Source organism: Schistocerca americana, chromosome 2 (assembly GCF_021461395.2).
Source record: "Schistocerca americana isolate TAMUIC-IGC-003095 chromosome 2, iqSchAmer2.1, whole genome shotgun sequence".
In the NCBI taxonomy this organism is placed as follows: domain Eukaryota; kingdom Metazoa; phylum Arthropoda; class Insecta; order Orthoptera; family Acrididae; genus Schistocerca; species Schistocerca americana.
The window spans coordinates 183,316,533-183,337,156 of NC_060120.1; the positions used below are offsets into that span (position 1 = coordinate 183,316,533).

The window sequence follows — 20,624 nt, forward strand, 5'->3', positions numbered from 1 at the left end:
ATCAATCAACAGCCTACTGAGGTGCCTAAATAATGATTCAACTAGACCTACACTGCATTATAAATCATTGCAAACACAGATAACTCACCAGCTGATCATGAATGACAAACATCATTGTTAATTAAAATTCCCAGTCTAACAAAGCAGATGGATCCTTTCCAACTGTTGTGTGTTTGTTCCCCCAAAAATTAGTATTAATTTTTTTCCAAATTTTGTGATGTCTTTGATATGCTCAATTATAAGGTATGTGCATAGTACATAAATATATTTAATATTGATTCAATGCTTATCCATTTTAACTTTATTATCTATTACAATCATTTGAAGTTCATGAACCAGCTGTTCACCTGAAAACTGTGCCAATTACACAACTTCAGCAATTTTAGATTTCATTGTCATTGTTCATATGCAAACATATACCTGATCACTGACTTCCTGACAAAGTAGATCAAAAAGATATCAAAATAAGAAAAGCAGTTATAAAGCTAATGACAAAATATGTTAGTAACCTTTGCACTCACTTAGTTTCAGAGTAATTAACATCTTTAATAAATAACAGTTTCAGAGTAATTAACATCTCTAATAAACACACTGTTACTGAAACAGAATCCTATATTTTGGCAAGCTAACTAACATAATTCAATAAAATTTATCATTGTATATAAATTATCATTGTATATATTATTACTAAAATTATCATTGTATATAAAAGTCCTCGTCCAAACAAATCTTCTTCCACTATTCAGTTTTTTAGAAATGTCAATATTTTATTGTAATCTATGAAAATCCAGCACACAACAATAACTAACTTTAATTTTAATTATGGTCAATCTGTATAAGAAACTTGTTGGAAGCCATTTAGGCCAGTCTGTAGTGAGTTTGAAAGGAGCAAGAACTATGTCCACTGATACAGGGGAAATGTACCACAGACAGTGAGTATAAATTACAAGTCAGAAGATGTACCAGAATTTAGAGAGACTTTCTTTCCAGAAGTTTATTCAATAATCCAGTGACTGTTTTTAAACCATTAATTGAACAGTGAATATGTAATTAGTATCACAGATTGTGTCAAACTTCAATAATGCTCATTATGACAGTATGGTCAAACTGTGAATTGTGCTATTTCCAAATTATTCTTGCTGTGCTCATTGTTTCCATATTGACATGACTGTTAAGATTTAAAGGAAAGTGATCTGAGAATGTTATAACTGATTATGCTGATGATTTACTTGCTATACATTAATATTGTGCTTAATTATGTCTATGTTAGGTTACTGCACTCTAACAATTGACATCAGTGCAGTAGGTGGCAAGCTGTTTATCTGCAGCTATAATAAATCAGACCTGATCTGGCCATAAACTGTAGTTTATTCAACATCTCATTGCAGGTAAAGTGTTTGAACTGCAAAGCCAATGTGAACTACATTATTAGTAGCAAACTGTCCCCATCACCAACCTTTCAGCCAGATTCAAGGTGCAGCTACTGAAGACAAGCTAGTACAGGTAATGGTTACTCTACATCAGGACACACAATGAGGATCAGCATGAAAGAAACTACTTTACTACTCCAATTGAGATAACATGATAAATGCCCCACTATCAAGGAGAGTGTAACAGGAAAAGGGTGTGAATGGAACAAATTAAGTATTTTTGCTCATTAAAAAGCGAACAGACCCTACAACTTTTAATCAATTGCATGACAAAGTGTCAAACACGGAAGATTTTAGAAAAGAGCGAAGATATAGCTTTTCTCAAATCGTACAAGAAGATCTTAGACCAGTTTGTCTTATGCAACTACTGCAAATTTCTTGAACATGCAATTCTGAATATATATGATACTAAAAATAATACAAACAATAAGGTAACTGTTCCTCCAGTAACACAGATTTTATGAAGCACAACTTTTTACAATTACATCACAGAAAGTAATAGTTCCTAGATCTTCTGAAAATACACAAACAAGAGACTTTAGGAGGTGGATACATCATGATCAACAGAGTACTTTGAATGTGTGTTGGATAATTCACATGTCAATGCTGGAGAACAGTGTTTGTAGGTTTGACTGGGAAACACCCTGACACTGAACACACACTCGGCCCACCCATGTGGTGCCAGTTCATTCACTAAAAACACAATGGTCAACTGAATGGTGAGTGAAGTCCCACATTAGGCAGTAGCAAAATCCATGCACTTTCTAAATGTTGTTGATGGTTAGCAACAATTTTCACATCACATTCCAGGAGAAAACAATGCAGTGCAGGACCATGAACAACAGGTACACTAGAGACATTGGTGTAAACACTGGTTGATTGACAAGGGACAGCATGGTAGTCCTTGGAATCCCTTAAATCTGCTGTGGTTGCTTTGCCACATAACCTGGCACCATCAGCCGTATTCTTCCTCACCTACCCTTCCTTACAATTCCTAGTGACCTCACTATATGTATGCATAATTATAGTGAGTTATCCATCAATACATCTGGTGGGATTACAAGAGTGACCCACTCACCACATCTTTGACGCATTGAGTGGTCCACAGGCACTTCAGCATGGTACAAATTGTTGCTATGCTTTCAATGTCCTCCCTCAGAGCTAAATGACTGCAGTAGCAGGTAAGGCACGAAAAAAGTTCCCTGTGAACATCTAAAGAAGTTACTGTTCAGCCCAAGAAGAAAGCCTGGAACTGTAGATTGTGGATTAGTCACTTACCTAAGTGTAGATAGTTGCCTAAATTTCACAGCAAAACCGGCCAACACAATGATAACAGCCCGAATTACAGTCCATGGTCATTGAACAATTATTCAAGGAATCTTGAAAGTTGTTCATGGAACCATTTTAGTCACTTCTTTCCCTCATAATAAGGTTTCACTGGTGTTAAATTTTTCACCAAGTTTACCCTTTGAAACTACTTCAAAAATCATATCGTCATCACACAACAAAAAATTTTGCAAAGGGAAGTGATGATAGCATTTCATTATTGTTTGTAAAGAGTGTCAAAATGATTCTTAAAACCAAACAATACAAAATGGAGAAAGAATGTTAATAAATTCCCTTCAACAACAAGGTCATTAGAGATAGAGCAATACCTCAGTTGGAGAAGATTTTTCCGATACCATCACTATGGTTTTCCAATGGAGAAGACTGGATTAAGAAATTGGCTTTGGCCTGGTTTTCTGAAGACATTCTAGCAAACGACGAAAGTGATAAAGAGAAACTAGAGAAAACTTAAATTTGGTTGAATCTCATTATTGCAGAAGAACACTGAGCTACTTTGCTTGCTAACGTATTCTCAGAAAAAAATGAAAATCTAATATTAAGGAAGCTATTTCATAACACTACATTGCACTTTAAAACACAAGAGTAGCTAAGAAAACTGTAGCATTAGTCAACCTTCTAAAGAGTTAAAAAAAAAACTGGAAACCATGCAGAAATTTGTTTAGGTAGAGAGGGTCTACATGACTGTCATCTGACATACTGATAACAAAATTTCCAGTGTGCAAAATGGAACACACACACACACACACTCACCCTAGGTAAGACGTCCTTCAAAATGGTCATCACGAAGTCAGAAATTATATCTCGTTCATGGATTTCATCAAGAACTATATGTGAGATGTCAGGCAGTGCAGGATCAGACTGCATCCACTGTAGCAGGATTCCAGTAGTACAGTAAAGTATTGAGCCAGTGTGTCGTGGCAATGCCCTGAAATTCATCCATAATATGTGACTAGTTAAGCACATAATGTGAGTAAACTGAAAACAGAGGCCACTGGACATATTTATAAACATAAACGGCCCCCACAGCAACTAATGTACTGACTAGTAAAACTGGATATAATTCTTCATTTGAGAAGCCTTTCCCAAAAAAAAGACTGAATATCTCTTTGACATAACAGTGTCTTGAGACTCACATTATATTTTCATAATTATGTCAACACATTCTTTCATTACTGTTGTCCATTGCTTTGTTTATAATCAGTAAGAATGATATATGTGAAAGTTACATGGTGGTGTTAAAATTCTTGTCTCAAAATGAGTCACTAGGGTCATCAATAATTGTAGTACTAGCCTCACTTTGACACACCCATGCAGAGACTGCTTCTAACAATCCCCTCCAGTCCTTGAAATTAGACTATCCAACCAAAGGTACATAGATACCTTAATGTGGAATTATAAACTAGATGCCAGGAGAGGCAGAATCACCAGCATAAAGGGAGGTCAATAGAGAAGTACAAACACCAGACTGTGTTGGTCAAGAAAGCTAAATAACTTCATATGTGGATTAGTCAGTGGATGTCACCTGAGCAACAAATCCATAAGGAGTATTTCAACCCCTCTCAAACTGTTCACATTGAGTGTTACTGATGTGATTGTGAAATGGAAATGCAAAAGTATACCCACAGCTAAACCAAGACCAGGTAGAACTCAAGCATTGTGGAAGGTGGTTGCAAAAAATCGCATGAAATCAACAGATCGAATCATTCGTGTGTTCCCAAGTGCAACCAGTAGTCCAGCATGCACATTACAGCGCAAAGAGAGTTAAAAAGAACAGAGTACAATGGTCAAGCTTGTACTCATAAGCCATACATTTCTGTAGACAATGCTCAATGACACTTGAGGTGATCAAGTGATGTAGTGTGATGATAATGATGGAAGCTGAAGAAATGAATTAAAATTTGTGCCGCAGCCAGGATGCGAACCTGGGTCTTCTTGCTTACTAGGCAGAAATGCTGACCATTACACCACCACAGTACTATGATGAGTATTGTTGAGTGATGAATCTTACTATACACTGAGGCAATCTGATGGAAGGGTTTAGGTCTGGCGAATGCCTGAAGAATATAAGCTGCCATCATGTGTAGCGTCATCAGTGAAGTGCGGAGGTGGCGGGGTTATGGTATTGGAGTGTTTTTCATTGTTAGGGTATGGTCCCCTTATTGCACCTATCGGAAAACCTAAATGTGGAAGGATATGAACACATTTTACAGTACTGCATACTGTGTACTGTAGAGGAACAGTATGGAGGCACTGATTGATTGTATCAGCATGACAATGCACCCTGTCAGGAAACAGTATCTTTGAATTTTGATCAGATAATGTGTATTGCCCCTCCCACTTCCCCAAAGCCTTCTTTATGTCTTTTTCTGTTAACACATTTTTTTCTTCAGTTTCTTTTCTCTTGAAGTCCTTCTTTACCCCACCTACCTCTGCTTCTTACTCACAACATGTAATTCTACTATATCCAACAGACCCCAAGCAATGCTATGCCATCGAAGAACAATGTGTTATTTTATTATCTGCACTTTTTCTACATCTAAGAAAATGAACTATCTGAGATGCCCATGTGTGTTCTCAGAACCCCTACAGTGAATTGTGCACAACCATTACACAGAAGCCGGTATCAAGAAGCAGAAAAAAATGTTTATGCACCCCCTCCTTCTTGGGAGGAGGACTGAAAGAAATAAAAGACTGAGACATAAAAATATTTACCAAATTTCTTGCAACTGGTTCAGGAAAAATTAATACTGCAGCCTGCACAAAGACAGGATCAGTCTTGGCCACACTACAGAATATTTTGAGTACACAATCAAAGTTATGCAGTTTGAATCTAAAGGTAATGTACACATGACTGCATTCATTTAGAGCTTTCATAGATGCAATATCAAGCCACTAGAGTGAGTATAAAAAATATTTTGTACCAAATTATGTGGATGGCTGAGATGTAAGCCTGCAGATAGGTGGTAAAATGAAGTTACTGAGTGGACTGAATTATCACACAAATTATGGAATATTAGAAGAAATTATAAAAAGGGAATATTCCAAGAACTGATCTATAGATCAGCCTCTAAGAGAAGAGATTTTAATACCAGCACTTGTATCATGGTTGCCACAAGCTGTACAAGAAAGGCTTGTAAGCAGTGTAACAGAAAAGCTAAAAATGGATCAGACAGATGGAATGATAGGCAAACAGATAAGATGGCCGTAGAGGGAGGTTCTGACTAGACACAGACAAGAGAACTTTTATATGAGAAAGGACATCATCTTGATAGAAGATGACATGAATTTCAAAATGGGTATGGTCAAGAGCATCCCTACTATTCAAGAAAATAGTGAAATGACAGGTATTCCGAAAGGAAGAGCAACATGACACTGGAATGGAGATGAGAATGCAAACGTTTTACAGAGAGGACAGGACAAAGGCAAAATTGAAATGTTTCCAGATACAGCTCATACCGCAGCAAAAGTAAGCGGGTTGTGTCAAGAAAAGAAAGACTAGAAAGAGAAACATGAGGGATATGTAGACTGAGGACCCTCTGGACCGTTAATTGCAAATAGAACTGTATACTTTCAGAAGTGGGCGTTACTGAAGTTTTAAAAGATATGGTGACACAAGTTGACATTACCCAAAAGAAAAAAATGAGAAGAGGATATTGTGACAAAAAGGATCATAGAGGAAAACAGGCAAAGGCAAATGCAAGAAGAATTAAACAGTGAAATACCTGTTGCAGGATGCTACTTAAATCACCCTATCAGATAACATGTTTGTTAGAAGTCACAATGGAGGGCAAGAAATGCCCAGTTGCATCATGGGAAAACCAGATTAGTCTACATATTTCATGTTTCATTACTCTGAAAATAGAGTTAATGACCACAATATGCAAAACCATGGCATAAATAGTTACAAACATGATAAGGGAGCACTGTTGGAGCAAGATGAATCACAACAGACACAACTTTGAAATAAGCACAGCAAAAATTTTCTTTTGTCACTATACTGTTATTTCACAATGGCAAAAGGCACTGCACTGGAATGCTTGTGGATTGGCAAGAAAGTTTTGCTAATAGTAGAGCTTTTTAAATAAGGTTTCTTAAATGAGAGATTTGATTTGCTAAATAAAAGAATGAATGAGTAGCAAGAATGAATTAGCAACAAGAATGAAAGTTTATGTTTGCAATAAGACCAATAACAAAATGTAAAGTGATTTAATGAAGAATTGCTCTCCCATCACATCAGCTGCTTCCCATTACTCTCTTTCATTACACGTCAGCCAAAATGCAGCCGAATAGCAGAGACTTATTGTTACATTGAAAGGAAATGCAAATGACAAAGCTTATCAAACTTTTCTAACATGACCATAACCATTCAATGCTGCAAGAATTCTTTCAGGAGGAGACTGTATCCTGCAAGGTAATAGTGCCCCTAGCATCATCAAATGTTCAGTGTCAATTATGGGTGTGATCAGTACTAGAATGGAAAAAATATATCCATCTTGGCATCCACAAAAACCAAATTTAAACATTATTGAGATACTGCTGTCTGCACTGATAAAACGTTTAAGGCTTCTTAAACTTTAAAGCATGTCTAGGAATTTGAATTTTTTGATTTTTGGGGAATGACAGAAAGTCCCACTGGCTCCAATTTGGGATTCATTTGTATTTTATCCTTGGAAGCATTTGGGCTATTTTGGATGACAAAACTTATCCTACATCATATAAGGTGTGCTATTCTGTCTGCACACCCTTATAAAATAGTCACACTACAGTAACTACTCCTTTATTTGTACATCTTGCCAGTAATAGTACTAAGATTTATGGTAGTCAATGAACACACTGAACAGAAAGAGGATCACAAACTTTTCTGAAAATTATAACATTTACTCTTTAGTGCAACTCCTTTGCATGCATTGCTTTGCGTAGATATGCACACTGAAATGATAGAACTACATAATAATCAGTGGCAAACAGTGCGCAGTAGACAATAACGTTTTATTACAGCCTACATCCCACAATCAAATGGGTACATTCAGGCTTTGGTTTACTCATAGCACCATCTTCTTCCAACAAACATAAAATGCTTCAGTACTTAACACCAATGGGAATATTACTCTACCGTGAAGGCTATCCTTTCACAATCATCTGGGATCCAATGAATACTAGTAATAAAGCAGCACGGAGATTTAGATTTGATAACTGGCATCTCACACATTTATCTGCCACGTATCCCTATACATTCCAGTTCCACATGGAAAACATTATTTTATTTTCTATGTTTCTCCCCCTAACAAAATCAGTTCTTATTTTGTATTCTTCCCTACAACTACTTTTCCAAATTTGGTCTTCTATTGTTTACAATCTGCAGTAAAATTATTACTTTTTCTCATTTTACAAAAATATTTTGCACCATATCTCTTGCTAATACAACTTTCTCTTTGTTTATGATACATTAATATCTTTCAGACCGACCTATTTTCAAATGTGTCTGCAATTTTACGATGTTCCTCCACAGAAGAATAGTATCAGTAATATACTAACTTCTCAAGTCGTATTTGGTATCCACAACTGCTGTCTTGCCCACCACATGGTTCATCACGTTCTTCAGCAACTCTCTGGGCCACAGAAATGGCACTAATGCGCCGTGGTTGTGTATTGACTATGCGGCATATAGATCCTCGCTCAGCAGCAATTTCTGCATCCAAAATAAACTGTGCCACTTGTGTTGTCTTTCCACAGCCTAAAAGAATTAAACATGTATTAGAAATAAATGTTCATTTATAGTCACACAGAAAACAGTGACCAATTTTATGTTGTTAAATTTATCTTCCACGATACGAAGAGGATTCAGAAGATGAGCAAACATGAGGATTGACTTTTTTTACCTGCATATCACACATCAGATGCGCACACTGTCAATTGGAAGATCGAAGATGTCATGGAAACATGGGTAAACATGGAAGTGTAAAAAGTCACACAAGGAAGTCATTACTATATGAAAGAAAAAAAACTAAATATGCCACAGAACAATTAGACTTTCAAATATCACATGAGAAACCCCATTACATGGAAAATCTATATCAAAACAGCAGAAAAATTCCACTGAAGACTAAAACACCTTTGAGATACCTTACTGCCATCAGTATTGGGAAGAGGTGTAAAATTCAAAAAGTGCCATCAAATTTCAAAAGGCACAAAGAATCACATGGAACCACTATAAAAGAAAGTCGTATTATGCAATATGAAACTGTGACATTACATTACAAGACAGTTGTTTCACCAGCAGCACTTTCTACATGAGAGATCAGAACTATTGGGGTTAACTCTAGAGTTGCAGAAATTTAAAAAGGAATAGTGGAAAATTTTCAGATGAAGTATGGCTACACACACACACACACACACACACACACACACACACACACACACAAATTTGAATGAAGAGAACAACATCTGACCTCTACACCTTATTAGGCTCATGAAAGCTGAGAACAAAAGACACTTGGGCTGGACAATAATACTCACCATTATTAGTTCAAAGAAAATTAAAGAAGAAACTAGAGAAGATGCAAACATCACAGAAGGAATCATAACAAATAATCTAGCCTTTGGTACACTAGCTAATGGAGAATGGATAAATGAACAAGCTTGAAAGCAAAAGTGACAATAATTGGTCAAAGGAATAGAAGCAGGCACAAAGTGTGCCAACCACAAATAACATTGATGTTTTACAATTGCAAGTCTGTATCTATTCATTCATTATTGCTTCAGCTAACATGGTGATAAGTTGTGTTGTCATATGTCCACTTGAGCAGCAGCAATATAAAATAAACAGTGAGCTATGTGTGGGGGGGGGGGGGGGGGGGGGGGGAAATTACGATCCACACAAGAAAATGCTCCAGATTTCAAGTTATCAGCACAATTCTGCAATGAGGCAGTTGTCTACCAGATAATTAGTAAACAAATAAGCATTTGGCTGGGATCTGATGCAACTGCATCATTTAATGCTCCGAATGGGTCATTACTGTGGGTTAACACTTCTATGTGGCATGGAAGTTTACTTCATTGTTGTTAAATTAAACAGTGGTTTAGCTTATGTAATTCAAGTTTATTTTATCACTATTTAATTAAACTAAGATTAAACTGTTATTTTACTCATACATGTTTACCTCAGAACATAAAGACAGCTATTCTTTACATGTGTACAAAGTACGCCACGCGCCCGTTCGTGTTATGAAAATCAGCACACCCCGTCAGGGGTTAATTAATAAAGATATTTTGGAAGTATAAGAAAGCAAAAATCATCATTCTGACTGACACGTTTAAACACACTCTCTTAAGTGAGCAACACACTTATGCTCATTCACCCCTGTGCCTATTGTGCTGCAGATTGCAAGGCACTGTCACTGCTTATGAAGTAGATGGAGGCTGGTCATTCTAAAAAATGTTGGGGATGCCAATACTATGTAGCTGCAATTGCATCCACCACAAGGCAATAATCAGCTGACCTCACACAGGCAGCTGCTGAACAAATAAGTGGCTGCAAATCAGATAACTGGTCGATCTCAGTCCCCCCCCCCCCCCTCCCCCATTTGCATACATGCCTTTATATGCTCCACTGCTCTGCTGGCAAGCTGAATGCAAATCGTGTTCTCCTCAATTTAAATCCTAACTGTTTATTAAAGCGAACTGGTTTTCATGGTAATACTACAGACTGTAAACTGTGCTCTAGAGAAGTATACTCCTAGTAAGTGGAGTGGATAAGGATGGAAAAGACCCACCTTGATTTGGCAACAAAATTCAGAAAATGCTGAGGTAGCTAAGACTGTTGCCTCTCAGTTCAAAAGAGAACACACACATGACAACAGGCAAAATTTACTAGAGACTCGTACATCTTTAACAAAAATCTATGCACGAAGCAGACAACAACTGCCACTGGAAACAACTGCCACTGTCATACCTTAGCAGAACATATGGCTGAAAACCGAAGGAAATTTTGGTCCTATGTAAAAGTGCTAAGCAGGTCTAAGGCTTTTATTCAACCACTCGCTGAGATAGGAAAAGGAAAGCCGAAATTTTAAATTTCATGTTTAAGAAATCATTCACACAGGAAAATCGTACAAACATACTGTTGTTTGTCCATTGCACAGACAACTGTATGGATATGACATAGTAATAGGCATCCCTGCCATACTGAAACAAGTGAAAGAATTGAAAACAATTAAGTCACCAGGTCCAGATGAAATCCCAGTTTGATTTTACAAAGAATACTCTGCAACACTGGCCCCTTAGTTTGCATTTATCATGAACCTTTCATCTAAGGCAAGTACCAAGTGACTGGAAAAAAGTGCAAATTACTCCTGTATATAAGAATGTTAAAAGAACTGACCCTCAAAATTACAGACCAATGTCCTTAACATTGGTTTGCTGTAGAATTCTTGAACATATTTCAAGTTCAAATATAATAGACACAAAAAGCTTCTAGCAGACTTTTAGAAAGCATCACTAGTGCATGGCTCAAGCTGCCTTTTTCTCACATGATTTCTCACATGATTTGCTGCAAATTATGGATAAAGGGCAACGGGCAGATTTCATATTTCTAGATTCAGGAAAGTATTTGACATGCCACCCCACTGTAGACTGTTAAAGAATGTAAAAGCATATGGAAAAGGTCCCCAGATATGTGGGTGGCTCTAAGACTTAAGTAATAGTTGTCGTTGACTGTGAGCGTTTATCAGACACAAGGGTATCCTCAGGAGTACCCCAGGGAAGCGTGATAGGACCACTATTATTTTATACAAGGTGAAGAAAAATTGTGTCATGAAATTGTAACCCTGGATAGCTGATGCCAGTATGAAGCAAAATTACTAATGTTGTGTAGGTCTACAAAGCACAATTTTTAAACTATGGAAATTTGGCACCTTGTGCTCCAATTGGCCACAGGATTGCCCTGTTTCCGGATGCTCTGGACAACGCATGACCACGAATGCTTTGCCTGCCGGGGATCACAATGTATCCTAGGTGGCCCGCACGCTCGGTGGTAGTGCGCCAGCCTTCAACTCTGGCAGCGAATCCGCTGGGGTCCCGACACATCCATTGTAGTTTCATGATAATAATTACTGGGAACAAACTCATCAACAGCTGTTAATTCGTATACAGAAAGTCTTTTGCAAATTGTGTCAGCCCTAAAAAGAGCCTTTTTTGTAGCTAGGGCATTGTTTAATTAAAGCAGGTGCTCGAACTGGCGACCCTCTGACACGGCACAAGCTTGGTAACGTAAAACGGTATTTTGCCGAACTCTTTTAAAGAATCCTGGCACTGCCCGGATGTGATTGGCAGCATGTTGAATGTGATCCAGTAATTTCTCTTTGTTTCTAGATGATTTGCAGGTGGGTAGGTGAACTAAAATCTTGAAGAATAGCCACAGGAAAAAGTCCGGTGGCGTGAGGCCTGGTGATCGCGGAGGCCATCTCCTATGAGCACCTCTGCCAATTACCCAGCCGTTGAAGAGTTCATTTACATATCTGCGCACAGCATGACTGTTATGTGGGGCGCCCCATGCTGCAATCACGTGCGTAACTGTATGTCTAGGTGAGCATCTTCCAGCAGGCCGGGTAGATTTTCTTGCAAAAAGTGGAGGTAATTTGCCCCGGTAACTCACGGAGGTAGACAACCGGCCCAATCAGATGATCACCCACAATGCCCGCCCAAATGTTGAGTAAAAATCGTTCCTGGTGTCCGTGGATGTATGTGACATGAGGATTTTCCCAGTCTGCGACAGGATTTAGTTCTTGGACTGGGTAGAACTAAATGGATGCAGGCCATCAACCCTCAAAACCTCCCAGACTAACTGATGAGTGGCCCCCATGTTGTGTCCAACTGCTCAAATACTTGTCGTAGGTGCTTCCTCGAAGTGCTCCAGAACAGTCTCTTCAAATGCAGCACCCTGTCATGCTTGAGGTCTTCCAGCAATACTATGATATCACACTAACGAGCCTGTTCCGCTAAGTCACTGGTGAATTGCTGTAAATGATTGCGAATGTGGGTGGCATCTTGCTGGGTACCATTCCTCACACAACTGTCGAGCTTCATGCGCATTACTGTCGGCTAGTCCACAAACAAAAACCATATCTCGCTGTTCTTCAAACAAATACTGTGTTGCCATGCTTACTGTATGAGGCGACGTGTGTGCGCTCTGAAGCAAAGCTTACATGTGAACACCTCTGACGTGAGGTGGAGGCAAACAGCAAGACCTATTCGACACGTGTGCACAACACGTTGGGGCAGCGACGGGGTGAGGGACATTTATATGTGTGAACCGACAAGCATAGTGCTGCCCGTCAACCAATGAACGGCAACAGCGAAACGCCAAGGCCAATCTGAGCTTGTGGCGCCATGTTTCCGTAGTTTAAAAATTGTGCATTGTCGACCTACACAACATTAGTAATTTTGGTTCGTACTGGCATCAGCTATCCAGGGTTAAAATTTCGTGACACAATTTTTCTCCACCTTGTATATACGTAAGTGGGCGGGTGGACAGGGTGGGCACCAATCTGCAGTTGTTTTTTTGTTGATGCTGTTGTGTATGGGAAGGTGTATGGGAATGTGGCAGAGAAGGTAAATGGTCAATTTCAGTTTATTGGGAGAATTTTGGGGAAGTGTGGTTCATCTGTAAAGTACTGCTCAAGTCTTTGAGATTTGCACCAGGTGAGATTGAAGACGACATCAAACCAGTTCAGAGGCAGGCTGCTAGATTAGTTACCAGTAGATTCAAACAACACACAAATATTACGGAAGTGCTCGGGGAACTGAAACAGGCATCTCTGGAGGGAAGGTAATGCACTTTTTTAAGAACACTACTGAGAAAAATTAAAGAACAAGCATTTGAAGCCGACTGCAGAAAGATTCTGCTCCTGCCAATATACATTTCGCGTAATGACAGACAAAATAAGATACGAGAAATAAGGACTCATATGGAGGTATATAGAAAGTTATTTTTCCCTCACTCTACTTATGAGTGGAACAAGAAATGAAATAACTAGTAGAGGTACAGGGTACCCTATACCACGCACCATATGGCGGCTTGTGGAGTGTGTATGCAGATGCAGAGGTGTTCTGCCTCACAGTATGGTTTACTGTTGAAGTTCCAGGAGTGCAAGTCTCTAGAAGATTCAACAAATTTATTGCATCTTCCAACATACATCTCACAAAAAGATCATGAAGATAAAAATGAGAGATATTCAGAGCCCAAACAAAGCCTTATCGGAAATCTTTCTTCCCATGAACCATTCGCAACTGGAAAAGGAAAGGAGGGGAAGGGGAGAGGGGGTGACAGTGACAGTGGTATGTAAAGTACCCTCCATCACACACTGCAAGATGGCTTGCAGAGTATAGATGTAGATATAGATATAGAATGAATGAATGAATGAAGAGAAGATCAGTCTAACTGTGCCTGGAATAAAGTAAGACCGTGATCATTCTTGTTACCCTATTTGTTGAGTCATCCTTTAAGTTCTGACTGTCTTACAAGGGACCCTCCCCATCGCACCCCCCTCAGATTTAGTTATAAGTTGGCACAGTGGATAGGCCTTGAAAAACTGAACACAGATCAATCGAGAAAACAGGAAGAAGTTGTGTGGAACTATGAAAAAAATAAGCAAAATATACAAACTGAGTAGTCCATGCGCAACATAGGCAACATCAAGGAGTGTGTGAGCTGAGGAGCACCGTGGTCCCGTGGTTAGCGTGCGAAGCTGCGGAACGAGAGGTCCTCGGTTCAAGCCTTCCCTAGAATGAAAAGTTTACTTTCTTTATTTTCGCAAAGTTATGATCTGTCCGTTCTTTCATTGACGTCTCTGTTCACTGTAATAAGTTTAGTGTCTGTGTTTTGCGACCGCATCGCAAAACTGTGCGATTAGTAGACGAAAGGACGTGCCTCTCCAATGGGAACCAAAAACATTTGATCGCAAGGTCATAGGTCAACCGATTATTCCACAGGAAAGCACGTCTGATATTTTCTATACAACACTGGTGACGGCATGTGCGTCACATGACAGGAATATGTTGTCAACCCACTTAACTTGTACACTTGGCGAATGGGTAAAAAGATTCTTCTACCTTGCCCGATTTAGGTTTTCATGTGGATGTGGTAATCACTCCCACAAAAGTGATGAAATCATAAGGGTTTGTCACATAAACTGAAAATAAAAAATTAAACTTTTCACTCGAGGGAAGACTTGAACCAAGGATCTCTCGTTCCACAGCTGCGCACGCTAACCACGGGACCACGGTGCTCCTGAGCTCAGATTATCCTTGATGTTGCCTATCTTGTGCATGGACTACTCAGTTTGTATATTTCGCTTATTTTTTTCATAGTTCCACACAACTTCTTCCTGTTTTCTCGATTGATCTGTGTTCAGTTTTTCAAGGCCTATCCACTGTGCCAACTTATAACTAAATCTGAGGGGGGTGCGATGGGGAGGTTCCCTTGTTAGTAGAATTTTAAATTAGAGAAACAATATTTTCACAGATCTTTCCAACTATACTACATTCTCACTTTTACCCAATTTGATGCCAAAATATTATAAACATACTGATCATAAAAACCGATCTGAAGGTCTCTCTGGTAGGCCATTACACAAAAATACAGGTCGATTAACCTCTGCTTATGGGGTAACAGTGGACTGATGCGTAACCTTCAAATTATCTAACTTCCTCAAACCCATTTTTCCTACTTAATGAAGAATGCCAGGTTCTCAGAAGTAGATAACTGTCAACTTTTGTAAATGTCACTGTGTATGTATAGCACTGTTACAGACAATGAATTATCAAAATTTTACAAACAAGTAGGTGTCTGAAAACAAGGGTGGAAATGTCCCATTGTCAGAAAATTTCAGTCTGTTAATAAGAGAGAAGGTGGCAGTTCTGTTCACACTGAAGTGTGTGTGTGTGTGTGTGTGTGTGTGTGTGTGTGGGGGGGGGGGGGGGGGGGGGGGGGGCAGGGGTGGTCAACAGTCTACGGTCATGTCTTTCCCCTGCTTCTACAGCATTTCCCCCATCTCACCTATGCTTCACAATTCTTTTCTCCATTTTTCATTCTTGTGGTGGTCATTCCAATTGCTGGCTTTTGACTGCAAATTATGCTCAACCTTTTATACTTTATTCTAGTTTAATCTTATGTCCTATTTTAAAAACTCCTTCCTTCCTTGCACCTATCTTCTCCACTTCCTCACTTGATCATGTTCCCTGACCCTCTCCTCCCGTTGCTGACACTACAGTGATTCATCTTCAAAGATAGTGGCAAAGGTAGAATTCACAATGAGATTTGGTAAACCACTCATACCATTTCTGTATTTCACATAATCTATTTTCTTGAATTATTGAATCAAGTTAGTATAATTAGCTATATTGTATCTAGAAAGTATGTTTTATCCATCACTATGTTCATTATTTTTACATCAACAATACGAATTGGATGGATTGCAACTCACCACATAGAATAGGTGTTGAGTGGAAGATCAGCACATTTAAAAGTAGACTACGCTATCAAAGTCCTTGATCAGATTTAGAAAAACAGACATATTCATATGGACACACTAACACATGACCACTGCCGTTTCCAGGTGGTGAAGCCCAACTGCAGTGAGCAGTGATCTCAGTTTGGGTGGGCTGTGGAGTTACAGAAGAGGCATGATGGGAGGAGGTGAAGAGATAGCAGGGAAGTTGCTGTGGTGTTGCCTGTGGAAATATCCAGGGATGTGGCTGGAATAGGATGATGGGCTCCTAGTTTTAGCATTGGGAGACTGTGCTGAGAGGAAAAATGGGAAAGCAGAGAAGGAGAAAGGATTATCAAGTGTGCTGGGGGATGGAAAAGATGTGTGATTTTGAATTGGGAGCAAAAATGGACATAGAGGCAGGTGGAGGGCAGTGACTAGAGAAGGCTGAGGCTGGGATCAGTTACAGGGACAAAGGATATGTTGCAGGGAGCCTTCGCATCTGTACAGTTCAGGAAATCTGGTGTTGGTAGGAAGAATCCAGATGGCACGGGTTGCTAAGCAGTGAAAGTCAAGTATGCCATGTTGCACACATCATGCTCAGCAACTGGACAGCCCAACTGTCTTTTCACCAGAGTATGACACTGGCCATTCATGTGAACAGGTGGTTAGTTGGGGGTCATGCCCATAAAGAATGCCACCAGCAGTTGCAGTTAGGTTAGTAGGCCTAGTGGCTGCTTTGATAGGTAGCCCTGCTGTTCATGAGATACAACATGACTGTGACAGTATGGGAGTAGGTGGATCTATGGGACAGGTCTTGCATCTAGGTCTTTTACAGGGACGTGAGCCATGGGGCAAGGGGATGGGAGCAGTGGTGGAATACAGACAGGTAAGGATTTACATAGATTGGGTGGGAGAGAGGCAGAAGAAAGGCAGACTATCACTGTGGAAGGAGTGGGGAGGACATTTCTCAATGCAATGCATAATGAGAGGTAGTTGAAATTCTGGCCGAGAATGTGGTACTGAGTCAAGAAGTAGCTGCTCCTCTGTGGCCTGTCAGTGCGTGTGTGAGGGATGATAGGTGACTGGGGAGACAAGGCACAGGTATCTGCTTCTGACATGGTGTGGGGGTAATTTCGGTCTGTAAAGGCCTCAGTGAGACCCTCAGAACATTTGGAGAGGGACTACTCATACTGTGGATGCAACAACAACATGTGGCTCAGCTGTACGGGAGGGACTTCTCAGTGTGGAATGGAAGGCAGCAGTTAAAATGGAAATATAGTTCGTGGTTGGTAAATTTAATATGTACAGGCAGAGGAACCTAAGTGGCGGAGGTTGAGGTGGCATGTTGGTCTGAGTAGAATCATGTGAAGCAAATGGGGAAAAAGACGCTGAACTTCTGGAGGACTGTGGACATGGCTTCTCATGTTCTGTTTTGATAATGAACATAGCATCAATGAATCTCCACCAGGTGAGAGGTTTCCTTCGTGAGTCATCAGTCTTCTGACTGGTTTGATGCAGCCCACCAGGAATTACTCTCCTTTCCATCTCAGCATACCACTAGCAACCTACATCCTCAATTATTTGCTAGATGCATCTCTGACTCCCTCTAAAGCTTTTACCCTCTACAGCTTCCCCTAGTACTATGGAAGTTACTCCCTGATGTCTTATGAGATGTCCTACCATCCTGTCCCTTCTTCTTTGTCGTTTCTGCTGAAAACGATCTCATTGCTTAGCTTATTAGTCCATCTAATTTTCAACATTCTACTGTAGCATCACATCTCAAATGCTTCGATTCTCTTCTGCTCCAGTTTTGCCACAGTCCATGTCTCATTGCCATACAATGCTGTGCTCCAAACAAACATTCTCAGAAACATCTTCCTCAAATTAAGGCCTATGTTTGAGACTAGCAGACTTCCCTTTGCCAGAAATGCCTTTTTTGCCAGTGCTAGTCTGCTTTTTATGTTCTCCGTGCTCCGTCAATTATGGGTTTTTTGCTGCCTAGGTAGTAGACTTCCCTAACTTCATTTACTTCGTGATCACCAATTCCTTGCTGTTCTCATTTCTACTGCTTCTGATTAGTTTTGTCTTTCTTTGGTTTACTTTCAGTCCATATTCTGTACTCACTAGACTGTTCATTTCATTCAGCAGATTCTGCAATTCTTCTTCCTTTCACTGAGGATAGCAACGTCACCAGCAAATATTATCATTGATCTCATCGCACCTCGAATTTTAATCTCACCCTTGAACCTTTATTTTATTTCTGTCACTGCTTCGTTGATGATAGACTGAACTGCAGGGGTGAAAGACTATGGTATATCTGTGCACTTCATTCTTGGTCTTCCACTCTTATTGACCCCTCTTGGTTCTTGTACATAGTGTATATTACCCATCTTTCCCAATAGTTTAGCCCTATTTTTCCTCAAGATTTTGAACATCTTGCACCGTTTTACATTATTGAATGCTTTTTCTGAGTTGACAACACCTATTTTTCTTCAGTATTGCTTCCATTACCACCTGCTATGTCAGAACTGCCTCTTTGGTGTCTTTACCTTTACTAAAGCCAAACCGATCATCACCTAACACATACTCAATTTTCTTTTCCACTCTTCCGCATATTATTATTATTCTTGCCAGTAACTTGGATGTATCAGCTGTTAAGTTAATGGCATGATAATTCTCACATATGTCAGCTCTTGCAATCTTGGAAATTGCGTAGACAATGTTTGTCCAAAGTGTCTGATAGTATACTGACAGTCTCGTACATTCTAAACACCAAAATGAATAATCTTTTTGCTGCCACTTCCCCCAATGATTTTCGAAATTCTGATGGAATGTTACGTATTCCTTCCGCCTTACTTGATTTTATGTCTTCCAAAGCTCTTCTAAATTCCGATTCTGATTCTAGATTCCCTATCTTTTCCCTATCAACTCCTGTTTCCTCTACCATGTCATCAGATATATCCTATCCCTCATTGAGGTATGGCTTGGTTCAAATGGCTCTGAGCACTATGGGATTTAACTTCTGAGGTCATCAGTCCCTTCACAGAGGTATTCACTGTACTATTTCCACCTATATGCTCTCTCCTCTGCATTTAACGGTGGAATTCTCATTGTACTCTTAATGTTACTGCCCTTGTTTTTAATACCACAGAAGTTTTTTTTTTCTCTTTTCTGTGTGCCAAGTATGTCGGTCCTTCCAGCTATCGCTTCTTTTTCAATTTCTTCATGTTTTTTATGTAGCCATTTCACCTTAGCTTCCTAGCACTTTCTAATTATTTCTTTCCTAAGTGACTTGTTTTTCTGCATTCCTGAATTTCCTTGAACTTTTTTTATACTTTCTTTTTCCATCGATTAACTGAAATATTTCTTCTGTTATCCACAATTTCTTCGCAGTGACCTTTCTTGTACCTGTGTTTTTCTTTTCAACTTCTGTGATTGCCCATTTTAGAGATGTCCATTGCTCTTCAATTGAACTGCCTACTGTGCTATTCATTACTGGAATATCTATAGCCTCAGAGAACTTAAGTGTCTCTCTTCATTCCTTAGTACTTTTGTATCCCACTTTTTTGTGCATTGTCTCTTAAACTTCAACCTACTCTTCATCATTAACAAATTTTAATCTGAGTCTATATCTACCCTTGGGCACGCCTTACAATCCAATATCTCATTTTGGAATCTCTGTCTGACTATGATTTAATCTAATCTAACTGAAATCATCCTAACTGAATCTAACTGAAGTCTTCCTGTATCTCCTGGCCTCTTCCATGTATACCTCCTCCTCTTGTGATTCTTGAACAGAGTATTCACTGTCAGCATCTGAGATTTATTGCAGAACTCAATTAGTCTTTCTCCTCTCTCATTCCTAGTATCAAGCTCGTATTCTCCCATAACCCTTTTATCTACTCCTTCCCCTACAGCCACATTTCAATCCCCCATGACTATTAGATTTTCCTCTCCTTTTAATGTCCACAGCTGACGGTCTAGTGGCTAGTGTTGCTGCCTCTGGATCACAAGGTCCCGGGGTTGGATTCCCGGCCGGGTTGGGGATTTTCTCTGCCTGGGGAATGGGTCTTCTTCTTCTTCATCATCATCATCATCATCATCATTTGTGACAGTGGCTACATTGGACTGTGTAAAAATTGGGACTCTGTACAGGTGCTGATGACCGCGCAGTTGAGTGCCACAAACCAATCATCATCATCATCGTCATATCATCACATCTCCTTTTACATACTGAATTACGCAGTCAGTGTCCTCATATATTTTGTCTATCTCTTCATCTTCTGCTTGCGACGTCGTCATGTATACCTGAACTGTTGTTGTCGGCGCTGGCTTGCTGTCGATTCTGATGAGAACAATC

General features: G+C 39.5%; 1 protein-coding gene across 3 annotated transcripts in view; it reads right to left on the reverse strand.

Annotated features, from left to right (window-relative positions):
- The window catches only part of LOC124594980 (ATP-dependent DNA/RNA helicase DHX36), a 248,689-nt gene that overhangs the window by 142,516 nt on the left and 85,549 nt on the right, over positions 1 to 20,624 (reverse strand). For all 3 annotated transcript variants that reach the window (XM_047133510.1, XM_047133511.1, XM_047133509.1), the window contains exons 6-7: positions 8,313 to 8,511; positions 3,528 to 3,702 (exon numbers count right to left, since the gene is read on the reverse strand). In XM_047133510.1, the coding sequence (XP_046989466.1) occupies positions 3,528 to 3,702; positions 8,313 to 8,511 (374 nt within the window). The remainder of the gene's footprint in view (positions 1 to 3,527; positions 3,703 to 8,312; positions 8,512 to 20,624) is intronic.